This window comes from Brachycentrus maculatus, unplaced genomic scaffold (genome assembly GCF_059751285.1).
Source record: "Brachycentrus maculatus isolate JH-2025_06_01 unplaced genomic scaffold, ASM5975128v1 h1tg000055l, whole genome shotgun sequence".
Taxonomy (NCBI): Eukaryota; Metazoa; Arthropoda; class Insecta; order Trichoptera; family Brachycentridae; genus Brachycentrus; species Brachycentrus maculatus.
Window position 1 is genome coordinate 5,184,437 of NW_028280809.1, and position 14,256 is coordinate 5,198,692.

Sequence of the window (14,256 nt, forward strand, 5' to 3'; positions counted from 1 at the left end):
TAGAATTTAATATTATTTATTTTATTAAATAGTGAATTATTCACCCTACTAATCAGTATCACATGTCAATAATCATATGTCAATATTGTAGGTGCTGAACTTGTGGTAAAACACCTATCACCTGTACATTTAGAGTTGCTTTAAAATTTGTAACTTTAGATAATAGGCATCGGTTTTAAAAAACATACTATTTGTATATTATATTATTACATTATAGAAGAGGATAATGACTGTTTTACAGAAATAAGAGTAAAATGATAGTGTGCGAAGTGTGAAGTACTTTGTAGGTTTACGCGCCACTAGCCCGAAGCTAGGCGCATGATCGGAAAGTTTCGTAGGCAGTTCGCGCCGAATGCAGCGCCGCTCGGAACCCAACTTGTTGATTGTTCGCGTTCAGTCAGTTTCCGAGTGCGGAGTGCGAGCGTAGTCTGCGCAGCGAGCGTGCGTGCACACGGAGTACCGCGATGTTTCGGCAGCCGCTAACATGACAACCAGGACCGTCAGCAACGTGCTCCGTGAATACAGATCGTCGTTATCCTAATTACAGTGCCGTTGGAACATGGCTTCCGCTGCCCATAAAAGAGAAAAAAAGTTTTGTGCAAAGTTATAAGTTTATCGCGTTACCTGCGAAAGGTGTGCCGACGGAGAGACCCGCTCCGAGAAGCGGTCGTTTAACTTATCTGTGACGGTTATTATTTGAATCTGTGATAGTGTGTGTTTCTCGTCACCTGTGTGGGATGGTTTATCATTTCTGTGAAGTGTTTCGTCAGCGGGATTAACTTTGAATATGGGCGAAGAACTTCGCAAGGAGATGGCGCGTGGGAGCCGCTTAGGAGCGGTCACCCTTCTCGCTCTGCTAGCCCTCGGCACCGTCACAGCGTCACAGTCGTCCAAAGGTAACCTACCTCTACCTCTCGTACTACTTACTACCTGCCTCGCCTCGACTCACCTTTACGCGGCTTCCTCCGATGGCCGTCTACCTGCTTCTTATGGCACCCTCGCGAGCTAGGGGATTATCGGAACGCGATTCAAATTCTCATGGAACAAAAATTATATTTTAAATTTTCAAGTCTCCTAGTTCCCGGTTAGGTACTGAGTAGGTACCTACCTACGGTATCAGATCGCCAATAAAATTCTTTAATTTGAAATTTCTGGAAATCGAATTACGTTCGATATGTTTTTATTTTTTAATTTATTATTATTATTTATTTGGCAGTCGCCCAGTGAAAGGATGTTTCTGCCAGTGTCAAGTATTATTTTAATTTACAAACAAAAAAATTATAGAAAATAATAATAACAATTAATACAAAATTTCATAGTTCAAATGCGCTTAGCTTTATCATTTTAGAAATTATGACCGCAATTCTAGAATTAGGTTCAGAAAGAAGGGTGGACACTCGATATGATTGATACATTCGTTATTATTAAAAGCGACGAACCTTATCGTATTTCTTCACTAAGATAGGACACTCCTCGATTTGATCAGATAACACAGCCGAGTTGAGTGTGCCTCGTTCAAAGTTTTAACGTTATTTACCCGGAACATTATTTACACACCTGTTTTGGGCAATTCAAGGCGCATATCCCAACACCGTTGTACGAAACATAATATTGAAACAGTCATGCTGAAAGAATGCCCGGTTGAAATGAAAATAATGGACTTGTGAACTTTCATTCTTCTGAACCAACAAATTTCTCGAAAAGGTGTCAACAACACTAAATGGACGCCTGAATGCAAAATATTTTATTGGTGTATTTTACCAAACTAAAATATGTTATAAGTAGAAATTTACTCACATAAGTAATACCTATTAGTTGAGTAACGATGCAAAACTATTTTCAGTTTGGTATTTTTAAAATCAGCCATATATTTTTTTTATATACATATAACAGTATTTTTGTCAATCATGAAATATTAAAAAAAAATGAGGTAGGAAATAAAATACATATCGCTCACTCCTTTCAAGAACGACATAAATCAAAAATCGTAAATTTTCAGTTGTGCATGTTTTCGGAATGCCCAGAAAATGTACTATATCCCAGAAAAAGATGCATATTTTTAACTTAATATTTACCCGCTATAGGGCAGAAAATGTTGTTTTTGCATTTTGAAGAAAAGGTATTGTTTAATTATTTTTTTAAAAATACTAAATATTTTTCAAATGGAGGAAAAACCTCCAGGTTTTACCTAAAAAGATCTGTTGCATAGTAAAAAGTTCAATATGTGTCTTGATATTTATTTTTAATATATTGTGTTATATTTTTAATCTTTAAAAACGTTCTCCAGAAAAATCAAGTTTTTTGATTTATGACGTTCTTGAAAGGAGTGAGCGATATAACAATACCGCAATGTTATTTTTATGTTATTGAATAAAACAAATCAGTTATTCTATATGTTTATAAATATTTGATTTTAAATTCTATCAAACAGAATATTAAAAGATTTCAACATTTCCATTAAAGATTAAATTTATTTTCTTATCTTTCCTGGTTTAAAATGGCTCAGAAAGTGTAAACAGATATAATTTTAATCAAACAAATGATAAGATATATTTTTGAAGAAACCGTGAATACACATATAATTTTACTTATTTAATTATTTATTATTTAAGCTTTAACAGAATTATAAATATATATAAAAGGAAGTACTAAGTACATAAGTACTTCTAATTTATAATCCCTGTCACAAATGTTAATCATCAAAACGGACTTATGTTTGCTTTAAAAAGTATTGATCAAGCTACTATATGTATATGTATTTTTAAACTTATCAGCTAAATCTAAACTAGCAGTACACAACGGATCCCTGGTTCTAACCCTAATATATGAGTGAAACATGGAATTGGCAAAAGAAGGGTGAAAGTAGACTGAATCCATTCGAAATGCGATCTCTTAGAAGAATGCGCGGCAAAACGATGTGTGATAGATGTTCGAATGGTGATATAAGTCTGCCGATTAAGGCCCTACAAACGTTAAATAGCAACATAACTTTCTTTAAACCCTGGTAACATTTGAGGTAATTGTTTTTTTTAACATCGTTTTTGCATTTAAAAAAATACAACAAGTTTTTCTTCGAAATAAATAAACGGTTTGAAAAGAAAAGAGATATTGAGGGGTGAGGAGTTTAAAAAAATACACATAAAAATATTTTTTCATTATGTATTCTAAAAATAAAATCGGTTGTAAAATGATGTGTGGCTCCTAGCGCTGCCGAACGATGACTAAATTATGTGATTGCGAGTAAGGCCTTGATCAGATAGTAAGCCTTACCGTACCAGTCGCTAATCATCTAGTCGGCCAATCCAGTAGTCGTATCTCTAGTGATTAGTGTCTACACATTCCAAGTAAAAATAAATATACGAGTAATTCAAATTTTGTTGGGAGGGGATAGCGGTGACTGATAAACAAATAATGTCAAAGTATGTAGGTACTTTACTGGTAAAAATAATTTTGAACAGAGATAAAATAAATTACCGGTGAATGATGTCATTTTGTGTCACACCTTTTGGTTTATATACTCGCCTATATTATTAACATTTTTTAACGTTCATAGAAGCTTTAGAAATAAAAAAAATCAAATAAACACGTTATATTAAGGCCCAGTATTCGTAAATCGATACTTAATCTTGTCTAAATTTTGGTAACATTTTACGTTACCAGGATTTATTTTACGATTTTTTCATTAAAACATCGTTTGCATGGAAAAAACTAGTTTTTATTTGAAATACATATATATTATTAGTATTCGCCCAGTATTCGTCAAATCGATACTTAATTTTCTCTAAATCCTAGTGACATTTTACGTTCCCAGGATTTATTTTACGAATTTTTTTCTTAAAACACCGTTTTTGTATTGAAAAAAAAAGTTTTTCTTCGAAATAATTAAATGAATTTTGAAAATAAGAGAGTTCTTGAAAGGTAAGGAGTTTAAAATAATTATATAAATATTTTTTTCCATACATATTCTAAAAAACAAAAATAAAAAAAAAGTCAATATACATTCTTTAAAAAAATCGGGTGTGAACAGACATGTGACCTCTCCGGTGGTCTCCGTTGGAACGAATTCTGTGTTTGCGATAATCGCCTTACTCGGCGAATCTAAAATTTTAATTTGAAAATATTTAGTAGATAAGAAAAAGTACTTCTAAGAATTTATCAACAGAAGCAATTCATAGTACAACCGCTTGCAAAAAATATTCAATGACATTATTATGACATCACTTCCGCTGTTTCTAAGTTGAATGAATTCCTAAGTGTGTCATTTTGTGGCAGACGAATTCCGAGCTCGATTATTTTTTGTTGATTTGAGCCATTAGAGATTTCGCTGCGTAGGTTTCTATCAAACCGCGTGTAATGTATTTTTATTATTTAATATGGTTACATTTACAAAAAATAATTTTCTAGACATGTCTGCTTTTACAATGTTAGAATTAATAACGCAGTTCCTTCCAATAAAGAGACTTGGCTCTTGTGCTTGGAGAGAGACTTTCAGTTATTATTTACTGTTTATGTTTGTTGGTAAAATAATTTATTTTTATTGTAAGTATTTCTTTTTTCTTTCTAAGATTAACATGTTTATAACTCACTTAATTTATTTTTTAAGGTTTATAATGCCTTAAATTTTTTCAATCTGTAGGAAGGTTATTGAAGTATGTCCTTGGTTCCCAAATATTTTAAGTTCTATTGGAATTGTTTGTTATTGCATTTTTGTATTGTAAAGTCATGTTTGTATCTCGAAGATCAACTTTTCTTTAGGTTTAAGTATATTTCACCCTTAAATAGTTGCTATTTTTTGTAAATGGTTTCTACTTTTGGGACTTGGGAATGATGAAAATAATAATTTGTAGTATATTTCGTTTATGACAGAGTAAGCATATAGCAGAGTTAGCATTGTAGCATAATGCAGTGCCCTATGCACCATTGAGGTGCGGATATTATTTTCTAATTCAGTATATCGAACTTAATTTTTTTGGCTTGGAGTAACGCAAAAAATATCTGGTTTAATAACACAAGAAAGAATTTATATACCTACTCAATATTCTGAAGTTAACACTATTCTTTTTTTTTGTAATAATGTCGAAAATTTTACAATTTTTTTGTGAGAAAATTGTTTTTTTTAGAAGCACTTTAACTCTAGAAAGTTCTCCATCGAATCTGTGATTTATTTGAAATTCGCACTTTGAATTTCGTAGAGCGCAAATTAAATTAAATTGTTCGCACATTTTTCTCTTTATTTTTTTATACGAAACTTTGCCAAAAATGTTTGTAATGACTCCCATTTTATCAACTGCTTAACGCCTAAAGTCCTGAAATCTTCCCGATTCAAGTCCAGATATTTCTTTCAGTTGCATGTGTAGCATATTATTTTTGGTCCATATGAGTGCAAAAATGACAATTTTCAAGGTTTTCGTTTTTACATTTAGCAGCTTTTAGTTCATTTTCTTATATAAGTCAAATTAAATACCGTACTTATAATGAAAAAAAACCGATACATTAAGCTGATTTCCTTGTCATAAATTTATGAGGCAAATGTAGTTGGAAAAAGAAGAAGAGGAAAACCGAGGAAAACTTGGCACGATCAGGTATGTCAAATACTTGAAATCGGCCGGATGATGAGTCGGAATAATCGGTGGGTGTGTATGAAGAGATGCATGAATGTGGAGGAGGAGAATAATTTTTGCAAAGACAGAGTGATGTGGCGTTCTATTCTCTCTGCCTACCCCTGAGTGGAAGCGGCGTGATGGTTAGTTAGTGAAGTTATTTTTATATAACGGCCCTGGGCTTAGCTTATAATTTGACCAGTTAATTTATTTACAACATTTTGAGTGGTTCCAAATACAAATCTGGATTATCTCCTATTAAAGGAGTTATTTTTCATATTATTTTTTGACATCTCAACACATGAAGAAGATTATGGAAATATTTACGGCGCTGACGACCGTCATAGGTTGGTTTAAGTGATCACTTTTTCATCTCACCATAGATTTCTCTAGTGAAATTCTAGTGATTCTAGCTCTATGTTTCGAATTTGAACAATATATATAGAAGCTCCAAGAATTTGAGTGGTGTGGCTGTCAATCATCTCCTATCAAAGGAATTATTTTTCATTTGTTTATATTATTAGTATCTGTTTGTGTTTATTAAAGTTTAATGATTTTTATCAAATAACAATTTTATAAAATGAAAAATAAAAACTATACATAAAACTATGTTTTTTTTGTGATCACCTGTCGATGAAAACATTTGTTTTATATTTTGACATCTCAACACAATTGAAGAAGAATATGGAAGTCTGGGCATTTACCCCGTAAATGCCCAGACCTCCATATTCTTCTTCATCTATGTTGAGATGAAAAAAAAATATGAAAAATAGTTCCTATAATTGGAGATAATCCAGATTTGTGAGGTATTTGGACACTCAAAATGTTGCAATACGTACGTACAATAGTCATGCTCCGTACTTATTAACGGCCACGTGGATAATTCTTGTAGCAATCTCGTGCACCGTGTCGAGATAGTCATTACTACGAGGTTTCACCAGTGTCCTTGACATCTGGTATTCTAAAGTGGTGATTCAGATCTTTACAGCGCCAGACAAGGTACTTAGCTGAAAGACAGATTCTGGAACATTCTCCGAAATTCTCTTCGAAATTCCAGTTGGTTTCTGGACCGCCATGGGTACCTTCCGACCCGCTTATGTCGCAGACTTTAAATCACATTAGTTTTTTGCAATCGTCAGACATCAAATTCTCAGTTTCAGAATATGGGATGCCAAAATTGAATTTATCGAGTTGATTACGCGAAGATATTGGGGAGAATAAACGTCATAAATTTAGTTGAATAAGTATACCATATATAAAATAAAATAAAATAAAAATTCAACTAAGTATTACACAAAATTCTCTGTGTGGGTCTAAATTTGCCTTTTTTGGCTAAGCAACAATTGAGTGATACATAATATGCTTTAAACCTTCTTTAATTTATTATATAATTTTTGTGAAAATTGTTTACATTAGTTTGAAAATGCCATAAGGCGAAACAATTGTCACAAATTTTATTTGTAACCAATAAAATACAATTTAGTAGACTCTTAAAATCAGTGTTTTGATCAGTGTGATTTTAACATTTAATATTGTATAAGTATACAGAAGTCCTTAAATAAATTTATAAATTTTATTTAGACCGTTCTGCATACATTTCTAAATAAAATAAAGTTTTATTTTTACATAAAAATACATATATTTTATAAAATTCTCATAATCAAGTAAGATCACAAATAAAACACGTCAATAGTTTAACATTAATAATATGAAAAAATATACTTGACTAAGCAGTGGGCAATATTTTGTTTATATAGTATTAAAAAAATTAAAAAAAATAACAAAAACAAAACAATTCGGTCTTCCTTTGCTTCTATTACGAAACACATTCGCGGCATAAATTTGTTTTGCTGTTCTTTCTTCACTCGTTTGATTAACATGTCCGAACCATTTGAACACACATAACAAAAAAATATATGTTTGTGATAGATAAATACCGCTATCCCGACGATATGGTTTACTTCAAAATTTGCCTGTAACGAATGCGTAATAGAACGCCGGGTTTTTGTTAATATTAATTATGTTTTGTAATACATAGTAGATAGAAAATAAATTAACGTACCTAGCCTCAATTAAAACGCTACCTCTGTTCTATACCTATAATTAATTTTATACAACGCTCAGCGCTTGTCACTATGGGGGTAAGTGTAATATCATGTACATACTTGGTGACAATTCTGCTCATTTCTGATTTATTACAATATAATAATATTTTAATACGTGAATTATATTATTCGCGTGTAACAATAAAGTAAAATGAATTACGTTGATATTGAGGTCAACGTTTTTCATCGCAATTAGTTTGCAGTTTTTTTTAGTAACTTTTGAAATTAAGTTACAATAGTGACAAATTAAACTATGATTATAAAAAAATGAATAGCCTGCGAAGACCCTATTGTAAAGGCTTATCTGCAGGTAGGATAGTAAGAAAGAGAAGGTAGATGTGGAAAATATATCGCTCACTCCTTTCAAGAACGTCATAAATCAAAAAACGTGATTTTTCAGGAGAACGTTTTTAAAGTTTAAAAATATAATACAATTAATTAAAAATAAATATCAAGCCACTTATTGAACTTTTAACTGTGCAACAGATCTTTTAAGGTAAAACCTAAAGGTTTTTTCTCCATTTAAAAAATATTTAGTATATTTAAAAAAATAACTTAACAATACATTTTCTTAAAAATGCAAAAACAACACTTTCTGCCCTGTAGCAGGTAAATATTAAGTTAAAAATATGCTTCTTTCGCTGGAATATAGTAGATTTTCTGGGCATTCCGAAAACATGCACAACTGAAAATTGACGATTTTTGATATATGACGTTGTTGAAAGGGGTGAGCGATATCGCAAAACACCTAGAATTTCAGAGGTAGATTGATTATACCGGCTGTTATAATATCACAATCCTTTATAAATTGAGTATGTTGAGTTAGATATTCCTCCCGAGTGATAATACCCTATTGCAGCATATTTTCCAATTTCTTAGCGTGGTACAATAGTTGTAAATGAAGTTATAGTTCTATATTGCAGCTGCAGCGTTAACAATAAACTGACCTCAGAGATGGTGACGTCATGCGAGTCGTCATTATACGTACATTCTTTATTGTACGGTCACGAAATGGCGGCGCTGAATCACGACTTGAGACGATGTTACTCGAATGGTCCGTCGGATTACATGCAGTCGCTCTCCTGACCGACTGTCATAGCTACCTTTTTTATCCTCCAATATTTATGCCGCCCGGGGAGGTTAAAATCTAAAAAATCTAGATGCTTATTCAAAATCATAAAGTTTTTTTTATTTGTTTTAAATATCTTAGAATTATCCAATGTCTTTAAATTTTTACATAAAACGACTTTGGAATTTTGAAACCGGTTTTACATTAAAAGTATTTTCTTTCTTCCAATGTTAAGTTGAAGTTATCTACATTACATTTTTAACAAGTTATTATAGAATCATGTTTTAATAGTTTGCATATTTTTTGTGTTATGCTGTTTGATTCCCCAAAAAAAAATTGTTTTAACTTAAAAACACACTTGTGCTGTAACACTATGTGTTACATGTTCGCGACATCCAAGCTGGCGATGTGTTATGTGACACCTTAATGAACTAAATATAATTATAACTTGCATTCGAGTGCCATTATTCGCAGAAAGTAATCACTTACGTACTTATCCACTCTAGCTAGAAACTATATTATTATCATAATATTCACATGCAAAGTTCCCAAGCTTATATTACTCGTATATTGTATTCGCGGATAATGTATCTCGCTATGAAACCTTAAAAGAAGATCCATGAAAATTGGTGCATAATTTGATACTCTCTTGTGCATAATGCAATTTATCCCAGAAATGCGAACTTATTGGGGCTGTTGCCCGTTCGGATTTCTAGAAGTTCGGATTAGCCGAGAAATTTGTAATACAGTAGGTACATACAAAGTACTTTACACTACAGTAGTTACGTTGTATGCGTCTTTTACATTTCAATCTAATATTACAGTACTTGAGTAGCAATACAGGTAAAGAACTGTATATTTTTACGTACTAACTTATGTATCGACTTATTAACTATGTCGGGTTGTGGTCCCGTGGTTAGTGTCGCAGACTCTTAAGTCAGAGTTTCTCGGTTCGAACCCACTCTATCACACCTATTTCTAATATGAGCCGATTAGGCTCACAGAAATAGTATAAAGTTGAAGTATTTTTGTGAATAATAAAAACAAATATTTCTCTTTAAAAAAACAACTAATTTTTCAATATTTTCTAAATAAATATAGGTAAGATATATATAATCATGTCGGGTTGTGGTCCCGTTAGAAGTGTCGAGGACTCTTAAGTCAGAGTTTCTCGGTTCGAATCCACTTTACCACAATTTGATACCTTTTTCTAATAATGAGCTGCTAAGGCTCACAGAAATAGTATGAAATTGAAGTATTTTTGTAAATAATAAAAACACAAATTTTTCTTTTTGAACAAATAGTAACTTTTCAATATTTTCTTATCGAAATTAGGTTACGTATAATAATTTTATATAATGCGTTACTCGGGCGAATATATTACAGTAGAACCCCGGAAATCCGATGTCCCGTGAAAAATATTGGTTTTTTATATTTGATAAATAATCTTACTGAGCAAGACGAATATGATACTGTAATATTAATTCTTCTAACCCTTATAAGCACCCAATGGTGCGTAAGGCACTGCATCGTATTGACGCAGTGTTGGCAAGGTGATCACTCCTGCGCTTCAGTGACCGGTCCAGGGTAATATTAAAGAGTTAAATAATTAGAGTGTTAAATAACTAATATTTATTTTCACCCCCCCTGGGAATGAAACCCGGGACCTCGAGCACGGCTGCTCAACAAGCTAACCATTACACCAAGGAGGCGGACATGAATAATATGAAATAGGAGAGCAACAATTACTGTAGGTACTGTCAATTATGAACCTGATGTGATATCATCCTGATATATTGAACTATAATACGAGTGTATGTTTTTTTTAAATATTATAAAACTATCCCAAAAACGTTAATTAACGAATATTCTGCGTAATTCTACGTACATATTTTTCTTTGTTTTCTTTTGCATATAAGTAACATTGAAGCGGGTATCTCGTTCTGATAATGAGTCTTTATGTTCTTTTTAAAAAGTTCTTTTGAAATCCCTTTTGTGTAATCGTCTGTACGACTCCAGTAGTCACTCGCTAGTCGCTAGTGGGCGGCGGTACCAGTATATGGAACAAAGTATTCAGATTACGTATCGATTTTCCCTTCGGTGTCTATTATTACATCCAGCGCTCGTCACGAATTGCACATTCTGTCCTCGAGTCGAGACTGGAAATCATATTCTCCAAAAGTTGCCTATCCGAGACCCACACGAAGGCTCTTGGAACTTTCTCGACTTTTCCAAACTCCCGGCACTTCTTGGAAACATAAAAGCGTATTCCATTTGAAGTATTCTGAAGGTCTCTGTGTACCCCAGCCGAAAAAATACAAATCGTAAAAGCATGACGGTTTTACAAAATTATAAGAATACTTGCTCGTATAAAACTAGTATTAACTGTGCTTTAATCGGCCTTTGCATTTTATCTTTTATTTTTCACTTTTAATTTAAGTTTTACTTAGTAAATACCACTATTTCGTAAAATCTAACGTAAAACTAATCTAAGCAAGACATTAAAATGGATAGATGTTACCACAAATTGGCCGCCGAATCAATTAATGAATTTTTTTCTTTAATTTTGTTATAATTTTTATTACTAGTTATGTTTTTAGGTACCAATGTACGTATATGTCTGTCAAAAAATTAGTATTATACTATAACTCATCGGGAATATTAGGTATGTATGGTATACCTATATGTTTTTTGTATGCAATGTGACTGAGGATTAAAGAAATATAAGCATTATAAAATAAAACTAAAACTTTGCTTTTTAACAATTTTTTGGTATTTTTGGTGTTTCCCTCCAACCGGTTTCGACAAGAACCTTGTCATCTTCAGAAATGGATATATCCACATATATCCTAAAATATTCACCGTCTTATTTGTTACCTTATATTTCTTAAATACTATTTTGAATACAATATTATTCCGGTAGACTCAAATTCCATATATTTAAGTATTTAAATAAATACACCCAATTTTATTATTAATATATGTATTTTTATATATAATTATTAATATTATATATAATTTATGTATTTTTCATTAAATTTAAACAATAGAGGAAAATGTAATGCATAAAATAATAAAAATAATAAAACCCTTATCCACACCCCAATGGTGCATAGGGCACTGCGTTATATAAACGCAGTTTTATCTTGATCGTTTACACATGAAGCCAGAACGGTAGCCGAGCGAGCTGACCATTACACTACGGAGGCGGACGCATAAAATACAACAAAAAATTAGAATAAGTTCTCGTACATATATTGAATTATAAAGTTGTATAATATTCTTGAACAGAATTTTATCTACGGTAGCTGATGCTTTTTAAAAAACAAACTTTTGTGTGCTGAGTAAGGAAAGTACCAAATGTTATTATCAGTTTGATTTACAACCTCTATCTTTCTTATAAGTGTTCTCCATTAGGATATTGGAGGCAGCTCCTTTATGCTAATTGACTCGGTTCCGTAATAGTAGATTATGATGTGATTTGACACATTTTACGGGTTGAGTGAAATCAAACGTCGGCTTTAAATGTCTGTTTGGAGTGTCTCCAGAGATAAGCTGGATTCAGTCACGATCGAGTCTCCGGTCACGACCTGGCGTGGTCTGTTATCCTGGTATCCATAAAATATACTAAAATGAGTTGAGGGTCGTTCAACTTCCACAAAACCTTTAATCATTTACTGACAACATAATCGAAATTTTAAAAACAATGTTGGTATACGTTTTTATTCTCAAATCATACAAAAACAACACGATCGAAGATCAACGAGGGCTGAGCATGAAGCCGTGTGACGAAGAAACAAAGAAACATAAAACAAAGAAACATAAACTTTTTCCTTTTACTATAATACAATCATGCGGCGAGATTTCGAGATCTGCAGCTGAGTATGGAACACGATATCCATCGGTTTCATGCTGGTTTAAAATTTCAGCATCTTCGTGCAAAATAAATTATTATTAATCAATGCAATAAAATTTTACTTTCAATTATTGTTATTCAGATAACAGACAACATTCCGGACTGTTTGAGGCCGAACTCTCGAAAGGCGAAAAATGGACAAAAAAATATTGAAATAAGTTTATCGAAGTTATTTTTATCAGTATAAGTATGTTTAATATGTTCATTTATAAATTTGGCGTTTTATTTTTACAGCTCCATTGTAAATTATAGATTAAATATTAATATCAAACACTGATTTTGAGAATGTATTAATACAATGTGTGTCAATTGTTTCGCCTTGTTATGGCATATAACTAATTTGACTCTAAAAATCAGTTTTTGATATATATATATATATATATATATATATATATATATATATATATATATATATATATATATATATATATATATATATATATATATATATATATATATATATATATATATATATATATATATATATATATATATATATATATATATATATATATATATATATATATATATATATATATATATATATATATATATATATATATATATATATATATATATATATATATATATATATATATATATATATATATATATATATATATATATATATATATATATATATATATATATATATATATATATATATATATATATATATATATATATATATATATATATATATATATATATATATATATATATATATATATATATATATATATATATATATATATATATATATATATATATATATATATATATATATATATATATATATATATATATATATATATATATATATATATATATATATATATATATATATATATATATATATATATATATATATATATATATATATATATATATATATATATATATATATATATATATATATATATATATATATATATATATATATATATATATATATATATATATATATATATATATATATATATATATATATATATATATATATATATATATATATATATATATATATATATATATATATATATATATATATATATATATATATATATATATATATATATATATATATATATATATATATATATATATATATATATATATATATATATATATATATATATCCACATGTTCCTTAGGTTTTAGTAGTGTTGATAAATCAAAAGTTTTTGATGGAAAACTTTCATAGTTTTGATACGAAAATCTGAAGAGTGTAAATAACAATAATAATAATAATAATAATAATATGTAGTCGATAACGAATGGTTTGTTGTGTATCATTTATTTACGTACACAAAATACGTTTTGTAGCTTGTCTATCAAGTCTTTTGGTATAAATTGTATAGCCGTATTATCAATACAACAAAAGAAGGACTAAGGACGTTTAAAAAAATAACGTTACACACGATGACTTTGATGTATGGTTTTACAAATAACATTTCATTGAGTTGTTTATTTTATATTGACTAAGTTGTTGTTTCCTTATAAGTATATGCTTCTTACCTTACTTTTTTTATATGCCTATTAACTATACCCGGTTATAGTATCATA

General features: G+C 30.2%; 1 protein-coding gene across 2 annotated transcripts in view; it reads left to right on the top strand.

The window, feature by feature from the left end:
- Window positions 1-395: 395 nt before the first annotated feature.
- The window catches only part of shg (DE-cadherin), a 526,542-nt gene continuing 512,681 nt past the window's right edge, over window positions 396-14,256 (top strand). For both annotated transcript variants that reach the window (XM_088278247.1, XM_088278248.1), the window contains exon 1: window positions 396-896. In XM_088278247.1, the coding sequence (XP_088134373.1) occupies window positions 788-896 (109 nt within the window). In that variant the 5' untranslated portion in view covers window positions 396-787. The remainder of the gene's footprint in view (window positions 897-14,256) is intronic.